The following is an 18,660-nucleotide window of genomic DNA, read 5'->3' as shown; positions in this document are numbered from 1 at the left end:
AATACAGAATATCTTCTAATATTTTATAATCAAAGAGCAAACCCCACTCCCTTTTGGAACTGATGAAGTTACCTAGTATGATAATGAAATGTCTGCAACCAAGCAAAGAGAGGACTCCACTCTCTTTCACCTCCTCCCCTTCCTCTTCCTCCTCCTCCTCTTCCTCCTCCTCCTCTTCTCCCCTTCTAGCACTGATGGTTACCTAGTTTGGTAATGAAATGCCTGCAAGTAAACAACCAAGCTCAGAGAGCACTTAGGACTCCTTTATCCAGTGGGTCAGCTCCTGGGGTATCTTCCAGGCTAGAGTACAGAGTTCAACACCAAAGCTGTCCACATGCCAACTCAAGGTAGAAGGCTATCTTTTCTTACAACGGCCACGCCAGGCCTCTCGTCCCAATTAGGAACCTCAACATCTGCAGAAATGCTGTCACTCCCGAACTTCCTATTATCACATCCCTATTCTGTATTCTCAAATCAGTTGAATGATTGAATCAGGGAGGGACTTCTCCATTTGATTTTCTGAGAATGGTGACTCTTTTGAGTTCTGTTGCAAAAAGTTAAAATGCTGCTAGCCCCATCCTTTGAAACCTGCAGCACATCTAGAATGACATTACCCTCATACGTTTTTTTGCTCGGTGAAGTGAAAAAGTAAAATACAGTGCATGCTGGAAATTCTAGAACAGAAAGGGGGAGGTTTTTTGGCGGGGGAAGAGGGTTGTTGTAGAGTTGTAATTGCAGGAATGTTCCAATCTCGGATGGCAAACCTCAGATAAAGAATGTTTCCAAGCAAATACAACTCAGGTAAACAAAGTCACTAATCTAAAGGAGGATTAGAGAGAGGAAGTGAACATATGTTAGACTTTAACTAGAGATAATTAATTGTATGGATGACTGTGCTAAACAGTAATGAAAGTTAAGCAGTAATCAAAGTTAACCAGTGATGGAGGATAACTAAAAATGTATATAAATACAAGACTATACTCCAATAAAGATCATCATGATTCAGTTGTTCATGATCAAACAACTCGACTGCCTCGTCATTACAACAGGTTGTTTCGTTAAAACCAAATCATGTTTTGGGAAAATAGATCTACCTCGTGACCCAACGGTAGCCAGCCAAGCTTCATTCGCTAAGCGCCCTTAGTATCTGAAGCCATATGAGTGTTATCCAATTCCATTAATGGAGTAAAACTGAGATTAAAAAGATCAACCAATTGATCTCTTCTTATTTAAAAGTGGGGCAGGAGATACCATGCAAGTATCTCTTGGATGCTGTAAAATCCATTTAGATAGTCTGACTTGGTAACCATGCTTTTAACTGTCACCTTTTGCAAACTTCTGACACTCAGAATATTGTATCCAGTTTTGGTCAGTATATTATAAAAATGAGGTTGAGATTCTTGAAAGAATGCAGAGAGGAGGAACAAAGATTATTAGGGGGCTGGAGACTAAAACATATGAAGAACAGTTGCAGGAACTGGGTATGTTTAGTCTAGTGAAGAGAAGGACCAGGGGAGACATGATAGCAGGGTTCCAATATCTCAGGGGCTGCCCCAAAGAAGAGGGAGTCAAGCTATTCTCCAAAGCACCAGAAGGACAAGAAGCAAAGGATGGAAACTCATCAAGGAGAGAAGCAACTTAGAACTAAGAAATTTCCTGACCGTTAGAACAATTAACCAGTGGAACTGCTTGCCTCCAGAAGTTGTAAATGCTCCAATACTGGAAGTTTTTAAAAAGAGGTTGGATAACCATTTGTCTGAAGTGGTGTAGGGTTTCCTGCCTAGGCAGAGGGTTGGACTAGAAGACCTCCAAGGTCCCTTCCAACTATTCTGTTCTGTTCGGACAAGCAAAGTCATTGGGGTAGCCAGATTCTCGTAACAACCCTGTTTCTAACTTAACAACTGCGGTTATTCACTTATCAACTGCGGCAAGAAAGGTGATAAAGTGAGGCAAAAGTCGCTTAATAACGATCTCACTTAGAAAAAGAAATTTTTGACTGCCACTGTGTTCGTAAATTGAGGACTACCAGAACGTGAGAAGAACCTGCACAAACTCTGCATAATTATTTGTCCATATACGTTGCACCAGCAACACCCCAAATCACAGCTTCTGCTATTATCCACTGCCTCTCCTCGCTGACTGTAAAAGAGAACACGATGGGGCCGCCAGAAAAGCGAAAACAGAAACTTAGTTCACTTCCCTCTTAATGACCGTATAAGCAGAATGCATTTTTAAACTTTTGCACATATGGCAGGAAAAGTTATTTTAGCGTCTACTCGCCTGAAGCTGAGCTTGCTGTATTAGTGGAGACCTGAGGCATATGGAGAAAAACAGGTCAGAGTTTCTCATTGTTTTATTTTATTTATTTATTTATTTTGTCACGGGGGTTATAAGATTACAGGTGTAAGAATAGACATAGTTATGAGTACATGAAATAGATACATATAAGAAAAATAAAAAGAAACAATAGGACAGGGATGGTAGGCACATTAGTGTTTGCTAGGTAGTTTATGCTTTTTAAAAGAAGAAGAAGAAGAAGAAGAAGAAGAAGAAGAAGAAGAAGAAGAAGAAGAAGAAGAAGAAGAAGAAGAAGAAGAAGAAGAAGAAGAAGAAGAAGAAGAAGAAGAAGAAGAAGAGGAGGAGAGCAAGGACTCCTTCAGGCTTGTGGATTCAATATTACAATATTTGCAAAAGGCTGTGAGCGGCCTCTTGTCTGTCTGGAAGAATTTGTGTGTTTTAGGTTGGGCAAAGATACTTTAGAACTTGCAGTCATGAGTGCCTGATATTGCTGGTTTGAGAATGAAGCATTGGACGCAGCTAAGCTTACTCAGACAATATCTGTTCATATAGATACTGAGTTTTTATTAAATAAAAATGTCTCAATAAGATGGATGGATGGATGGATGGATAGATAGTTAGGGAGGGAAGGAGGGAGGGAGGGAGAGAAGGAGGGAATGAAGCATTTGCCAAATTTGTAATTTTATCATCCCAGGCAGAAATAGTTTCCATGGATGTATTTAAGAGTAAGGTCTCACCAAGCTGGGAAGCAGGAGACGATGAGTTCTAGTTCTACCCTAGCCAGGAAAGCTGGCTGGGTGACTTTGGGCCAGTCATTCTTCTCAGCTTGACTCACCTCACAGGGCTGTTGTTGTGGGGAAAATAGGAGGAAGGAGGTATGTCGGATATGCTTACTGCCTTGAGTTATTTGTAAAAATAATAAAGACAGGAGATAGATAAATGGATGGATGCATGGATAGAGATAGATAGATAGATAGATAGATAGATAGATAGATAGATAGATAGATAGATAGATAGATAGGCAGGCAGGCAGGCAGGCAGGCCAAACTGGCTCTCAAAAAACTTCTAGGACCCTCAACCAACGGAACAGAAGTTACCTTCGGAAGTTGTGGGGGTTTCATCCCTGGAAGCTCTCAAGAAGAGATTGGACTGCCCTCTTTCAGAAATGGTGTAGAGTCTCCTGTTTGGGCGAGGGGTTGGACTAGATGATCTAAAGGTCCCTTTCAGCTCTGTTAATCTGTATCCATCTCTGTTTCTCAACTTCAACAATTTTAAGATGTGTGGACATCAATTCCCGGAATTCCCCAGCTAGCATAGTGTAGCTGGCTGTGGAAATCTGGGAGTTGAAGTCGACGCAACTTAAAACTTATTGAGTTTGAGAAATGCGGGTTTAGAGCTATGAAGTTCTTGCTCAGTGTGCAAAAAATACTAGAGACAGACTGAACAGTGAGGAAAGAGTGAGACCTCAAGCAGAGATCCAGAAAATCATATTTGCCACTTGTTGTGCACCACACAGCGTCAATTGCCATATGCGAAAAGCAAGCAAGCAGCTGGGTGTGTGTGTTTTTTCTCTTGCATATGGGGTAACAAAAAAAGTTGATTTATTGCAGAAACTTCAGCCCACATTGGAAAGAGCCTCGGTAAAACCAAGGTGGGAGGGGGTACAGGATCGAATCTTACTTTAATGCATATCACATCCCCCCCCCTCAAATAAAATAATGGATGCCAATGTAAATCTACCCACAGAAAGAATTAAAAGCATGCTTTGCCCAAGGTTAGAAATTACGCTCAAGTGTTTTTTTTTAAACTGGGGTGTCCACGGTTTTTCAGCCCGTGTGATGTATAAATAGGCATGTTTTATACTCTTTTTTTAAAAACAGCTTTGAGAGATTGCAGGTGGAGTGGAAAATCAGCAATCTGCTTAATACTGTCCCCGTTTTTGTCCTACTGATTACCACCCGCTAAAGAGGCCCTCACCACCTGCATGGTTTTCCCCACGTTTTAATTCTTTCTCGCCACAGTTACTTTGCACCCGTTGTTGTGGTTCGCCGGCAGCCAGTGCAGACAGCAGAGGTATTGGACAGGGAGGACAAAAGGGGATCAGTCTGGCAGTCTGGGGAGGACTTGGACGAGGGCCAGGACCATCTGGGAGTGGGGTGCTGCCTCTGGAGCCTTCAGATTCTGGCAGCAGCGAAGCAGAGGACCCAGGGGAGCCTGCTCCAGTGATGGGATTCAAATATTTTTACTACTGGTTCTGTGGGGGGGTGGCTTGGTGGGGGTGGCAGGGGAAGGATACTGTAAAATCTCCAGTCAGAGATGATATTTGCCGGTTTTCCAAACTACTCAACATTTCCGCTGAATACCACCTCTGGCCTGTTCCCAGAGCGCGTGTGCGCAGAGCCACTAGAAGGCGAGAGTAGTTGAAACAGAAGGGGTGACTCAGGTGTAAGGCTGGGAGGTGACTGCCCCTCCCATAAGGGATAAAAGTCAGACCTCAATGATGAAAACTTTGCCGGAAGCAAAGCAGTTCAATAGATTTTGGGTCCTTTTTGAAGCTCTGCGTATTCTGGTCGTTTTTTTTTTTTTTTCTGGTACTGTTCTAATTAATTTGGATACTTCTGTTTTCGGCAGCATTCTACAGCACTGACAGGTGTGTGCTTATCCGTTTAAGTTAGTTTGGGCTGTGAATGAAAATAATTCCCAGCGTTGCATTAAAATAGGTTTTGCTTTTAAAACAAGTTTGTGTTTAATTAAGTTTGATGAAGCCTGGGTCAAAAGACCTGTGAATGGAAGCTAGGGGAAATAATGCAGGCTACTCTGAGTTGGTTGACCTTCAATTTATTATTATTATTATTATTAGTAGTAGTAGTAGTAGTAGTAATAGTAATAGTAGTAGTAGTAGTATTTCAATTATAATTGTTAGTAGAAATTGCACCTTAAAAAGTCTTCACCTTCCGTTCAGTCACTACCATTAAAAAAAACCCTGATGGCCTAATTGGTGCACCTAGAAGTGTTTTTTAAACATTCGTGTTGTTTGTTTGTGTTTTGGTTCTAGGTTTCAGCACTGATTCAGAGGTTGGGGATTGAAAAAAACCCTGTTCAGCCATGGGCCAAATGAACTGCATACATCTTTTCTTGGCTTTTGTTCTCTTTAACCCGCCGGGAATAACCGCTTACGGCTTCAGAAATTGCATCCAAGACATGAAAGATCCTTTGTATTTCAAGTGCATGCAGCGTTTCCTGAACCATATCTCCGGTATTGTAGATGACCTCCCTGATAGCGCCGAAGTGGTCAACGCATCGCATAACACCATCCAAGTCTTGCATTATGGGAGCTTCCGTCACCTTCCTCAACTGAAGAACTTGCAGTTGAGCTACAACAAAATGGAGAAAATAGAAGTGGGGGCCTTTGAAAACCTTGGGGCTTTAGAGAGGCTCAATCTCTCCTGTAACCATCTCACCAATCTTTCCAAAGGCATTTTCCTCGGCTTGGCAAACCTCACCCTCCTTCTCTTGCACAATAATCACTTGAGCGTGGTTCATCCGGAGGCCTTAAGCCCCTTACCCAGCCTTCTGGATTTGCAGCTCCAATTCAACAACTTGAACAGTTTTGATGCCGTGATTCGGAGCGTGCAGAAATTAAAACGGCTGAAATACCTCAACCTTTGCAACAATAATCTGAGTTTCCTTCAGCTGGGAGTGGGGTTACCTCCTTCCTTGTATAACCTTAAGCTCTGCAACAATTCCCTTCATAAGATGGAAGGTCCGGGGCCGAGATTCCTGAGGAACGTCACGGTGCTGGACCTCTCTTACAACAAGTTTTCAGATGCCTCTCTTTTTGCTAATGTTAGCCTTCAAAGACTCCAAAGTTTAAAGTTGGTGGGGAACAACATTGACGTTCTCCAGCTCTTGGATATGTCTGACCTGAAGCCTCGCAGCTTGGATTACTCTGGGTTGCATTTAAACAAAGTTTCCCAGCTGACCAAGGTGTGCCAGCATCTTAGGAAATCCAACCGTCCTCTCGACCTCCATCTGCAGAGCAATAACCTGAGGAACTTGAGTTACCAAGCTTTCCAAGATTGTCCTCCCATCCAGCTCCTAGACCTTTCCAGGAATCGGCTCCGGTCAGTGGACTGTATGAGGCAAGTGTTGAACGCCACGGAGCAGAGCCGTTTGAGTAAGTTGTTGTTGGAGCACAATTTGTTGAAACACCTGACGGGTTGCCCGAAAACAGCTCCCTTCCCGGAGCTGACAACCATTTCTTTCCGTTTCAACCGCATCCTCTCGATCAAAAGTTCAGCTTTCCGCTACGCCCCTAATTTGACAACGCTCCATCTAAACATCAACAGCATTGCCTTCCTGCACGCAAAAGCCCTGAAGGGTTTGAAACGACTCAGGGAGTTGCGTTTGGATAACAACCTTCTGACTGATATCTACAACGACAGCTTTAGTGACCTGAGCAACCTCCAGATCCTCAATCTTAGAAACAACCATGTTTCGGTTCTCTTCCCCGGCACCTTCAAGAGTCTCGGGAAGCTGTCGATTTTAGATCTCGGGGGAAACAATATCCACCAGCTGTCCAAAGTGTCCTTCGAAGGGCTGAAGAACCTTTCCAATCTCTACCTGGATAACAACAACCTCCAGTACATTAGCCCTAGTTTTTTCCATCCAATCGAGAAGACGCTCCAGGTGCTAGATCTGATGGGGAATAAGATATACTTTATCAGCAAGAATCAGCTCAAACAACCCCCCTTTGGGAACCTGGGCAGGGTCTACGACCTCAAACTTCAGTCTCAGCGACCCCACGGTTTGAGAGTCATTCCCTCCATGTTCCTCAAGGGCCTGACCTCTTTGCGCAACCTCTACCTGTCAGAGAACAAAATTCTGTCTATTGCCCCGGATGTCTTTGATGACTTAGGGCAGCTGGAACTTCTCACCTTGTCCGATACCAGCAACGGCAGGGGGGATTTCCCCCCTGGGATATTCAAGAACCTGAAGAAGTTGAGAAATCTCAACCTGGAGAACGCTGGGCTTCGCACCCTGACTCTGGAGGTCTTTGGCAACCTTAGCAACCTGCGCTACCTTCTGTTAGGGAAGAATGAGCTGCAGACGTTCAACAGCAGCGTGGCGGAAGCTCTTCCGTCACTCAGCTACCTCGACTTACGCAAGTGCCCTTTGGCTTGCACCTGCAATAATGTTTGGTTCCAGAATTGGCTGAGCAATAGATGGGTGCAGGTGGTCTACCTCTACAATTATTCCTGCAATTCTGGACCGCAGCCTAGTTACGTTTACAGCTTTGATACCCATGTCTGCTTCCAAGACATTGGGCTCTACCTGTTCTCCGCCACCTTCCCAGTTTTGGTGCTCTCCATGCTGCTACCTTTCCTTTACCACCGCACCTACTGGCACATCAAGTATCACATCTACATCTTGCGCGCTTGGGTCAACGATTACTGGAGGCGCGGCAAAGACAAGCACTACAAATTCGACGCCTTCGTCTCCTACAACTCCGCGGATGAGAGCTGGGTGCTCAAACAGTTGGTGCCCAGCCTAGAGAAAGCAGGAGCTCCCACCTTCCGGCTTTGCCTCCATCATCGAGACTTTCAGCCCGGGAAATACATAATAGACAATATAGTAGACAGCATCCACAATAGCCGACACACCATCTGTATTATCAGCAGGAAGTACCTGCAGAGCGAATGGTGCTCCATGGAGATTCAGCTTGCCAGCTACCGACTTTTTGATGAGCTGAAAGACGTCCTTATTCCGGTTATCCTAGAAGCCATCCCTGAGAAGGAGCTGTCTGCCTATCACCGGATGCGGAAAGTGATGCTGAAGAAGACCTACATCGCATGGTCTCCGGATCCAGAGGCTCAGCGGTTGTTCTGGGCTAAGTTGAGGATGGCCCTGAAGGCCAGTAATTCAGAGGACAAAGAGGAGAAAATGACCAACTGGTATGATCAAGAAGAGACGTCAGATACGAGCTTGCTGCAACCCTGAATCCATTTGGGACACACGGAAGAATGGCGTGGTGGAATATTGAAGTGTTGTAAGATGGCCTGTTTCCGTGCACTTTTCCCTTCCTCTTCATCTGTTAATGATCACGTGTCAGGGCTCTGGTAGTGACCCCCCATTTAAAACATTAGTCTCTAGCTGGATTTTCAAAGCTCAAAGATTTATGAGAAGACATGCCGGTGCTACTTGGGTATAGCTGACTCTGAGACACATCATTCAGTCACCCTTGACCCTGGTTTTCCCACCCCCTGGGTATATCATAATTCATATTCTCCAATGGGACACATCCATAGCCAAGAGTCATCCATCATACTCTCCAGTTAGAAATTTGCATGGCAGAAACTTCAGTCGCCTGGAAACTATATATGAAAACATTTGTGGAATGCACTTTTGGTTTTGCAAGCTGCTGCACTGCTTCCTCCCTCCTTTTCTGTTGGCAATTCTAAAAAGACCATAGAAATATTTTATGAGTTGACATTATGTGTAGAATATGTGGCAAACATATAAAAATATACCAGGTTAGACATAAACTGGTTGGATCAGAGCTTTTTTTATTGTTTTGTATTATCATTAACATTGGAGCCCCAGGTTTCTGATGTTCTCATGCAACAGGTAACTTTAAATTCATTTTCACTGTGTAGTTCCTACAGGGGAAACTGGTCTGTTGGCAAATGGACGTGCAAAACATGATGTCTTCACATATGATGTGATGATGCCCAAATTTACCCAATCACGGCTAAATGTCTTGGTTCACGTATGTATCTCAACCCCATTTAAGGCTAGCCTGACAGGTGAAATGTGTTGGACTGCTCTAGTTTATGATATGAAATGAATGGACTGAATGAATAAAAATGAATCATTTTTATTAATATAAGCTTCTGTAGTGAAATGTGGAGGATCACAACACAAGATTTTAAGCGGTTTAGCAATTGTGTATGCCAACTTCAAAAAATTAAGTCACAGAAATGGGATAATTCCGTTTAATCTTCATGCATTTGTGAGAAGGACTAGTAGAATCATCTCTGTGAACAAAATTACACATCCAAGTAAACTCATGGCAACAGTTACAAACACTTGTGAACTTTCATTTAGTAGAGGTATTCTTGACTTACCAGCTGTTTGTTCAGTGACCGTATAAAGTTACAATGACACCGAAGACAGTTACTTACAACTGGTCCTCACACTTACAACTGACCCAGTATTCCCATGGTCATGTGATCAAAACTCAGGTGCTTGGCAACTGGCACATGACAGTTGCAGCTTCCCAAATCACCTGATCACTATTTGTGATCTTCCCAGCCAGCCCTGACAAGCAAAGTCAGATGGGAACTGGATTCACTTCACAGCCATGGCAAATACTTTAAAACTTTTAACCTTAGACTGTCTACTATTGACCTCACCCCTTTCCTAAGAGGTCTGTAGGGGGCGTGTATAAGCGCACCAACGTGCCTACCGTCCCTGTCCTACTGTTTCTTTTATTTTTTATTTTTCTTATAGGTATCCATGTATTCATAACTATGTTTTTACTTGTACCTATTATCTTGTAAGTAATTGACAAACCAAATAAAATAAAAATAAATAAATAGGTTACACAATTGGGTAGGGCTTCCTTAACATCCAGCTTGCTTAACAGAAGAAATTCTCCTGCTTGGGTGGGGTGTGTGTCTTGGACTAGATGACCTACAAGGGTCCCTTCCAACTCTGTTAATCTGTAATCCTTTTCCTGAAGGATTTTCCCCTTTGAAGCCCTTCCTCATCAACGGAGGCCGATTCAGAGATCCTTGCATGGAAATCTCTACAGTGCTGGCTTCTGTCCAAAGACAAATTTGCGTTTTTGTTTTGGATTCATCTGCAGAAGATGAGTGTAATCGTTTGCAAGTGACATATCATCTCTAACCACCCGTGACTTCCAAAGGCAGAGCAGTCTATTTCCAAATTCCTTTAGCTTGAAAATCGGTTTGGCTAATGGAAATGGGTACAGTGGTACAATATAATGTGTTCAATTACTGCGATTTCCTCTGTTTGTTTAGACAAGTTTCTGGCACCGATTCTTCGACGAGCAATTCCCACTCCTCCCTAAACTTATTGCTGTGGTGGTTTACTCAGCTAGCATCATTAACTGAGATATAATCTGTTCGAGTATTCTCCTGGTAGGAAGGAGGGAGCGGGGAGAACCGATGAATTAAAGAGTGTGATGCTTGCATACCGAGCGGGAACACCAAGAAGGGAAACAAGGCCATCCAGGCAGAATCTTCCAAGATGGATGGACGAGTGGCCTCAAGTGTGGTGTTCTGTGGCATGAAAGGAACTGTACCCCATTGCTCGTGGAAACAAAATAGACCAGGGAAAAATATTAGGTTTCTCTGCTAGTACAGGTAGCACTCGACTTACAAGAGCTCGTTTAGTGACTGTTCAAAGTGACAATGGCATCGAGAAACATAACTATTTTGTGATGACCCGGGGCGTGGCACGAAGGCAACACAGGTAAGCAGTAAGAGTCCCTTTATTATCTTCAACTTCACCCCCAATGTCCAGGTTACCTTCTGGCTGGAGAAAAACTCTACCAGGAACAGCCTTTAAGTGGAGGAAATTAAGTCCAAAACATAGTCAACACAAACTGTAATTTAAAGTCCAAATACGCCAAACTGAAGTAATGGAAGCAAGAATTCCAGGCTTGAAGGCACAGCAAAACTCACAGGGTTGGGAAGATGCCAGGAATACAGATAAGCCACAACAACACAGGATAAAGTCATATTTGCTCCAAGCAGCCTGCCGCACGCAGCCTGACTTTCTTATCAACTGTCTTCCCAGCTGTGGCTAATGAAGGGAATCAGGGCCCTTCCCTCCCCCATAAGCCATGCAACCCATGTTGCTCTCTTCTCCATTCCTCCCTGCATGCCTTAGGATGAAGAAAGGGTGGGCCTGGGTCTTCCTCTGAACTCCCTCTCCCTTGTCCCTCCCTCTTCCCTGCACTGCCCAGCCAGATCTTGCCCTTCCCCAGTTTCCTCCACAGCCAACGGAGCCACACTCCCGCTCCCTGTCAGCTGCTTCCTCCTCAGATTCAGTCCCCGACAGGGGCATGACACATTTTTCATACTTAACAACTATTATAACATCCCCATGGTTAGGTGATCAAAAATGTTCCTTTACTTCTTAAGAGTAAATTAAATATTTAATTATGCAAATGCAAATGTTTTTGTCACTTCTTGCAACCTGAAATCTGCACATCCCTCCCCATATCGTGAACAGTGCTGCAGACCTAACGTTGTAGAAATCAACACCAAAGCACATCCCATCATTGCAAAAGGGACGCGAGGCATCAAAAGCTTCAGAACGACAATCCAAATCAAACCCTATCAAAAGTATCTTTGTGATATGGTGATGGGAGTTTTATTCCTGCCCTGTAAAAAAATAAAATCAGTCGAATTGTTTCCCTCCCTTCAAAAACAGCAAGAGAACGGTATTGCGTTTCTTAGAATGTAATTTAATGAAGATTGGTAATGTGATTTTTGTGCCTCATCATAACACAATGAAAAGAGAACCAAACCCTCATCTTCTCTTGGAAAGCAATTGCCTCATGGGGCTGGCTTACCTGGGGGGGAAAAAAGGAGACTATAATTCTGTGAGTGACTTTCTGTGCGAAAATGGGCTTTAAAAAAAAAATGACGGAAAAAAAAAATCACAGAACAAAATGATCGAGAGAGATGCAATTATAGGTTCAATGGGGCTAATGCTAGTTCCAATTCTCCTATTCATGCTGAGTGATTTTCTTTCTTTCTCTTTTCCAAGCTTCTCTTAACAATGCAGTTTTTAGTACAACTTCATTCTCGGGAAGGCCCAGGGTTCAGGGCTGGCTTGGCCCCACAGGTGGCCCTGTAAAGTGCAGAGAGGAGATTTCCCCTTGTCTAGAGCTTCAGAAGGGGGGAAATAAGACATGGGCAGTTGCTGTAAAGCTTGCAGCTGTTGTGCGCTTCCCAAATGAAGCAGCCTCTCCAGACCACACATCTGGCTCCCGGGTCTGGGAGCTTTTTTCTCTCTAGAACTCGGCATTTTCTCAGAGGCCTCCGCCAACCCCCAGAACTGGTAACTGTGTGAGGTTTTCCCCTGCTCGGCAGAGACCTTCTGGTAATAGAGCCTAGGTTTTCCTCGCGCGGAGAGTCCATTCTTCAGCTGAGGGGGCCTGTTGGGTGAAGAGATTTCTGGCTGAAAACACTGCCTGTAAAAGGAATGAGGCTGTTGGGAGATGACGTTGAGCTGGAGAAATTCCTTCGGCTGCCCTTGTTCTGAGTTCAGCTCTCGGGAAGGCAGTGGCAGGTGAGCCAAGGAAGAAGAACAGGCCAAAGCTTGGGAGACTGGGAATTTGGCTTCCTTACTGGGCAGTTTAGGACTCCAGATACTTTTTAAGACGTCGAAAGAAGTCTGGGGCTCCGGGGCAGCTTTTTCTAGGGTTGCGAGTCCTAAATCTAGAAGCTGAGAATTGTGCAGCTCCTGTGAAGGATGCAAGTTGTACGCTGGGATGGACTCCGCTTCCCGTAAAGTCCACCGATCTGGGCTTAGTTTGTAGGCAAAAGGATATGGCTGCGGATCAGCCCAAAGGAAGCTGCCGGGGCTTCTGCCAAGACCAGCTGATCCAAAGGAATCCCGGGCGGCAAGTGGTTGGCGGAGTGGATGAGGCCTTTTGGAGGTAGCCATTTTTTTCAGGGCCCCTCTCTTCTTGCTTTCGGACCTCTCCTGCCTGCCTCTGGATTCTCCCAGGCTTTGCTCCCAGGGCCGAGCAGTGCTGACTGCTGGCGGAGAACGTTGTTCCTCTGGAAGAGCGAAGGAGCTCCTGGCTGAATTCACAGTCTCCGAAGATGTGGACAGGAGGGAGTCAGGCTGAGCTGCCGTTAAGAAGAAGCTGTGGGGGTGGTGGTGTACTTCTGACGCAGCGAACAGCTCAAAATCTTCTCTTTGGGATAGTCTGTCATCTGCCTGTACGGAGAAACGATCACTACAGAGTAGTCAAAGGTGAACAGAATACAGTGGCATAGCAATAGCACTTAGGGTCAGGATTCTGGCAGTTACCCCAATTAAATCATGAGTCTCGAGCCAAACTTCCAAAAGTTCAGAAGGATTGATTGGGAGTGAAAAGGTCTGGCACTGTCTGGGCGTAGCCGACTCTGAAACACATTGTTCACTGTCACCCTTGATCCTGGTTTTTGCCCACCCCCTGGTGTATCTTAATTCCTATTCTCCAATGGGACACCTCCATAGCCAAGAGTCATCAGTCATGCTCTCCAGTTAGAAATTTGCGCAGCACAAACTTCAGTCACCTAGTTACTACCTCTGATAAACTATTTATGGAATGCACTTTCGATTTCCAAGCTGCCACACTGCTCCCCCTCCCTTTCTGTTGGCAACTCTAAAAAAGACCATAGAAATATTTTATGAGTTGACACTTAGACTTATAAACCACTTTATAGTGCTTTACAGCCCTCTCTAAGCCGTTTACAGAATCGGCATAATGCCCCCCCAACAATTTGGCTTCTCATTTTACCCACCTCGGAAGGATGGAAGGCTGAGTCAACCTTGAGCCTGGTGGGATTCGATCTGCCAAACTTTCTAACCACTTTGCCGCCACACGGCACAGATCAGGTGTGTGTGTGGGGGGGGGGGGATTGTCTCTAAATCAGTCAACTTTAAGACTTCTGGACTTCAATTCTCAGAATTCCCCAGCCAGCATTTTTTTTTACCTTCCATATGTATTAGGAGTCTGGCCATGTTACCTGGAATTCTGGGAGCCCTTTAGGAAAATCAGAGAAGCCTACAATGACTAGAATACCAGCAAATCTGAGCAGTGGGGTTTGCCATGAGCACTGCAAAGTTGCCATTAATATAGCATTGAAGACCCTATATGCCACTCCATAGTGCTTTTTAGCACTTTCTGAACTGTCTACAATGTCAGCATTTTGTCCCCAACAATCTGGGTGCTCATTTTACTGACCTCGGAAGGACAGAAGGCTGAGTCAACCTTGAGCAGGTCAGAATTGAACTTTCTGGCTGTGGGCAGTGTGTTAGCCTGCAATACTGCACTCTAATCACTGCGCCATGAGGGCTCAGACTAGAAATTTTACGGGGTTACATCTTGATGCCAACCTAAGAAGTGGGAGGTAGCACTTTAACATCCAGAATGGAGAAATGGCCTCAGAGTTTACGGCGCTTACCGCTCTTTGCGTAGGATCGTGAGAGAAACAGGTAAGGAAATTGTGTTCTCGCTCTTTTTGGTTTTTGAGAGAAACGCTCTGCTCAGAGTTCCTGCTGTTGCAGTTGCTAGATTTCTGTCCCAAAAGCATTTTTTTCTGGCCTCCGTTATCTGGGCTCTTGACATCTAAAAGAGGGCACAGTAAGTGAATGCAAGGAACCCCGTCCCAGGAATTGCAAATCTACAAAACACATTCTATCAGCGTAAATAAAGCCAGGATTAATCTACTGTATATACTTTTGTAGACAGCCAGATTCACCGCGCTGTAGGAAATAGTGTTGCAAGAAATAGAAAGGAGAAAGGGAATAAGTTTCTTGAAGTTTCTTCCTCTCCCGCTCATGGTAGCAGGCCACCAACCACTTTTCTGAAGACGTGGCAAGCTCAGGTTGGAAAATTGGGCACACCCTCCACTTCAACTCTTGCCCTTCTTAACACATCACTAGCCAGTCAGCCAAAATGTTTTGGAAAGGGAGGGGGGTGTTGAGAGCTTTAACTACTGTCCCTGGAGGTCAGTATCTGTAGTACCTGCTAGTAAAGGTTCCTATGAAAGGCCCACCAATCTCTATCTGATGTGCTACAGCAGTAATATATATAGATGGGACATTCAGAACATTTTGTTAAAATTCGAGCCTTACTAGTTACAGGTAGTCCTACAACGGTTTGTTTAGTGACTGTTTGAAGTTACAACACAGCACTGAAAGAAAATGACTTGATCCATTTTTCAGACATGCCACCATGGCAGCATCTCCATGGCCATATGATCAAAATTCACATGCTTGGCAACTGACTCATATTTATGACGGTTCCAGCGTCCAAGAGCCATGTCATAATCTTTTTAATGACCTTCTGACGAGCAAGTCTGTGGGAAAGCCAACCCTGTTACTAACTTAACAATTGCAGTGATTCATCTAACAACGGTGGCCAAGGAAGGTCCTAAAATGGGGCAAAATTCGCTTAGCAAGAGAAATTCTGGTCTCAATTGTGGTCATAAGTCAAGAACTACCTGTAATTAGGTTTTTTTTCTGAGGCCAGTGATTTTTTTTTTTTTACCAACTGGAAAATACCACCGTAAAAAAATATGCCCTGGTCACATTTTTTTCCCTTGTTCCTGTGACATTTCCTTTCGTCGCCAGCCCTTGAGTGAAAAGGCTCAAATTGTTCTTTGCTATAGACTAGCATTAAAGTAATATCCCTCCCTTCTTCTAAACCCCACCCTGAGTGTAACATCCGTAAGGCTTTGTCATCCATCATCTTGAAGGGAAGTCAGGTGACTGCGGTGACTGGGAACAGAGGCAATAAAAGCAGGATAGGGATCAGCGATGGGAACACGCTGGCATTGTTTTTTTTATTGATTCGGAGATCGGCGGATAGTAAAGCTGTGCCGAGATGGGCATTCGAAGGACAAAATGTGACTTGGAGCAAGCACACAGCACCAGCTGGGCAATCTTCAGCTGATGTGAAACTCCAAGAAAAGATGTGGTTTAAGTGGTTCTAAGGAAGAGGTGTCGAACTCAAGGCCCGCGGGCTGGATCTAGCCTATGGGATGCTTAGATCAGCTGTCCTGGAAACAGCGAAGGACTGGCCTGCAGTGTCTCTGCCAATGAGCAATGGAGCTCAGGAGGGCCGCATGCAGTCCCCCCCGGTTCTGTTTTAGTTGCAATGGCCTCCTGCAGCCCTCTGCCAGAGAAAACGGAGCTTGCGGGGCCGGGGCGCACCCATTTTTACTGGCGGAGCGCTGCAAGCCATCCCAGACGAAAACAGAGTTGGGGGGGGGTGCGCTCTGGCCACCACAGGTGCCCCAGACATCGAGCTGGCCACCCCGTCCTCACCACCCACCCCCTCCCACCCACCCTGGAGGTCAAACACAACCCTGATGCGGCCCCTCAATGACATTGAGTTTGACACCCTTGTTCTAAGGCAGTGATGGCAAACCTTTTTGTTGTGGTGCGCCAAAAGTGCGCGCGTGCATGTTGTGCACGTGCCAGCGCCCACAATGCAATGTGCAACACCCCCCCCCCGTGCATGCACACACCTCCCAGCTGATTTTCGGTCTGTTTGAGGCCCTTTTCGCCCTCCTGGAGGCTCAAAGAAAGCCTCTGCAGGCCAAAAAACGGGCCTTCTGGAAATACTGGAAGTGCCTGTTTTCAGCCTACGGAGGGCCTCTGGAGCCTGGGGAGGCCGTCTTCACCCTCCCGGGGGGTTCGAGGGTAGCCTCTGCAGGCTGAAAACGGGCCTGTTTTGGCATTTCCGGAAGGCCCATTTTTCAGCCTCCCGAGCTGCAGAGGCTTCCCTCGAACCCCCGGGAGGGTGAAAACAGCCTCAAATGGGCCAAAGATCATCTGGGAGGCGCGCACTCGCGCAGTGCAGGTTAAGTTTGGCTGAGGCTCGTGTGCCCACACAAATGGCTGTGCCATAGGTTCACCATCACGGTTCTAAGAGATGCTACTGTATGTCTGTACTTCTGGATGCTGGGATAGATAGGAAACCTGGGGAAGGTGGGGGAGGATGGATCAAAGTTACAGGAACTGGAAAAGAATTAAGCTTTTGTGCTGAATACTTTAAAACCACTTAATTTGTGAGACAATTGCTCGACTGTTTTCTTTTTAAAGCTCACTGGAAACCCAAAACAGGCTGCCAAGGGAGGCTGGGGAAACATACGATGCTTTTGCTGAAGGAGCCCTTTTGTCTTCAGCGTTGAGAACAAAACGCTGGGTCTGCCACAAAGCTGCTTGCCTTGCACCAGCCCTTCAACAGGGTTTACACTCACACCTCTCACCTGCGTCCATGTTACAACTACCTGCTTTTTTCCTGAGCAGCGTCAAAGCAGGCCAATCTGGCACGGTTTTCTTTTGCTGCAGTACGGCGTTGATAACCGCCTGCCGCATTTCCCCAATTAAATCACGCCCAGGGAATATTGCCTTGAGATCTAGCAGTTTTTCTAAGTCCTGAGCGAGTTCCTTTGCCAGATGTGTGCGTTTCCTCAGCTCAGCGCCTTCTGCGGGAGGCGGAGGCACATTTTCCTTGTCGTTTGCAGCCGCCGTTGTGCTGCTTTGGAAATCTCCCTCCTCTACAGCCTGTTGATCGAAGGTCGCAGCACGAGATGCCAATGAGGGTTTGTAGCCTGCGTCCACTTCCTGCACAACAGTTACAGGATGGTGCTCTCTGATTGATGCAGGGGTGGGTGGCGTTACCGTCAAATGAGCATCCTCGTGTCCTGGGTTCAATTCCTTTAAAGGGCCTTCACATAGCTCTCCGCGAATAGATTTCTGGTTTGTATCAAGAGAGCTACAGGATTGTATCTCTTCTCCCAACAGCCCTCCGCTGGCTTTCTGGATTGGAGTTACATCCAGGGTATCATGCTCAGCCTTGGGACTCAATAATCTCTCAATATCGGCCGATTTCACCTCTCTGTTAAAGATGCCCAGGTGCTGTGTCAATCTGTTCTGGGTTATGACCACGGATTTGGGAAGATGGCTCCCTTTGATGGGGGTTGATTTAGCACAGTTGCTAAGCTGGGAGCTCCAGAAAGGGGGCAACGTCTTTTTCAGGCCCTGGCGGTTGGGTTTCTGTTCTGGAATTTTGCCCGTAGCCTTCCTGCCAAATTTGATGTAGTTGCGTTCCCGTCTCGTTCGACGGCGTTTGACCCTGACCAATTTTTGTTCAGCTTTTTCTTCCAACAGGGGTACCTTCAGTGGGTGGGGTGAAGGGAAACCAGGCGGTGCGTGCCCTTCTCCCTTGTCACGAAGATTCATACTGGAAGTAGCCCCTAGATGGGAGCAAAGAAAGAATAAACACTGGTAGTTTATAAAATATTAATTCTAATTTTTCTCCCTTGAGAAAACTTCACCAGATTTATTTTTAGCATGTCTTTATTTATTTATTTTTATAAAAACTGTAACTCAAGGCAGCAAATGTACCTAATACTCTTTCTTCCTCCTATTTCCCCCTCAAGAACACTATGAGGTGAATTGGGTTGAAAGTAAGTGACTGGCCCAAGGCCTTTATAAAAAAATATAAAAAAATAAAGGGTTGTTATTTATATATATTAACCATATTACAGGTAGTCCTCAACATCTCACCATGATTGAGCCCAAAATTTATGTTGC

General features: G+C 45.3%; 2 protein-coding genes across 2 annotated transcripts; one reads left to right on the top strand and one right to left on the bottom strand.

Annotated features, from left to right (window-relative positions):
- Nucleotides 1-2,216: 2,216 nt before the first annotated feature.
- On the top strand, nucleotides 2,217-9,755 carry LOC113445985 (uncharacterized). The gene is made up of 2 exons (XM_026715395.2): nucleotides 2,217-2,334; nucleotides 5,354-9,755. Exon 2 carries the CDS (start codon nucleotides 5,404-5,406, stop codon nucleotides 8,296-8,298), a length of 2,895 nt encoding a protein of 964 aa, XP_026571180.2. The 5' UTR covers nucleotides 2,217-2,334; nucleotides 5,354-5,403; the 3' UTR covers nucleotides 8,299-9,755.
- A 2,267-nt stretch (nucleotides 9,756-12,022) lies between these two features.
- Nucleotides 12,023-18,306, bottom strand: PRR19 (proline rich 19). The gene is made up of 3 exons (XM_026715384.2): nucleotides 17,331-18,306; nucleotides 14,517-14,680; nucleotides 12,023-13,284 (listed from the first exon to the last, which is right to left on the bottom strand). The coding sequence occupies exons 1-3, from the start codon at nucleotides 18,304-18,306 to the stop codon at nucleotides 12,124-12,126; spliced, it is 2,301 nt and encodes a 766-aa protein (XP_026571169.2). The 3' UTR covers nucleotides 12,023-12,123.
- Nucleotides 18,307-18,660: the final 354 nt, after the last annotated feature.

Source organism: Pseudonaja textilis, chromosome 10 (assembly GCF_049901715.1).
Source record: "Pseudonaja textilis isolate UNSWEBS1 chromosome 10, rPseTex1.2, whole genome shotgun sequence".
Lineage (NCBI taxonomy): Eukaryota > Metazoa > Chordata > Lepidosauria > Squamata > Elapidae > Pseudonaja > Pseudonaja textilis.
Note: the sequence above shows the minus strand (reverse complement) of the source record. Positions and strands in the feature narration are given on the sequence as shown.

Bases quoted from the DNA above. Each gene is read 5' to 3' on its own strand.
- LOC113445985 (XM_026715395.2), top strand. From the start codon at position 5,404: ATGGGCCAAATGAACTGCATACATCTTTTCTTGGCTTTTGTTCTCTTT.
- PRR19 (XM_026715384.2), bottom strand. From the start codon at position 18,306: ATGAATCTTCGTGACAAGGGAGAAGGGCACGCACCGCCTGGTTTCCCT. The intron at 14,681-17,330 runs GTGAGAGGTGTG...GCCCTCTTTTAG, and splicing joins TAGTTGTAACATGGACGCAG to ATGTCAAGAGCCCAGATAAC. The intron at 13,285-14,516 runs GTAAGCGCCGTA...TTCTCCGTACAG, and splicing joins ACGATCCTACGCAAAGAGCG to GCAGATGACAGACTATCCCA.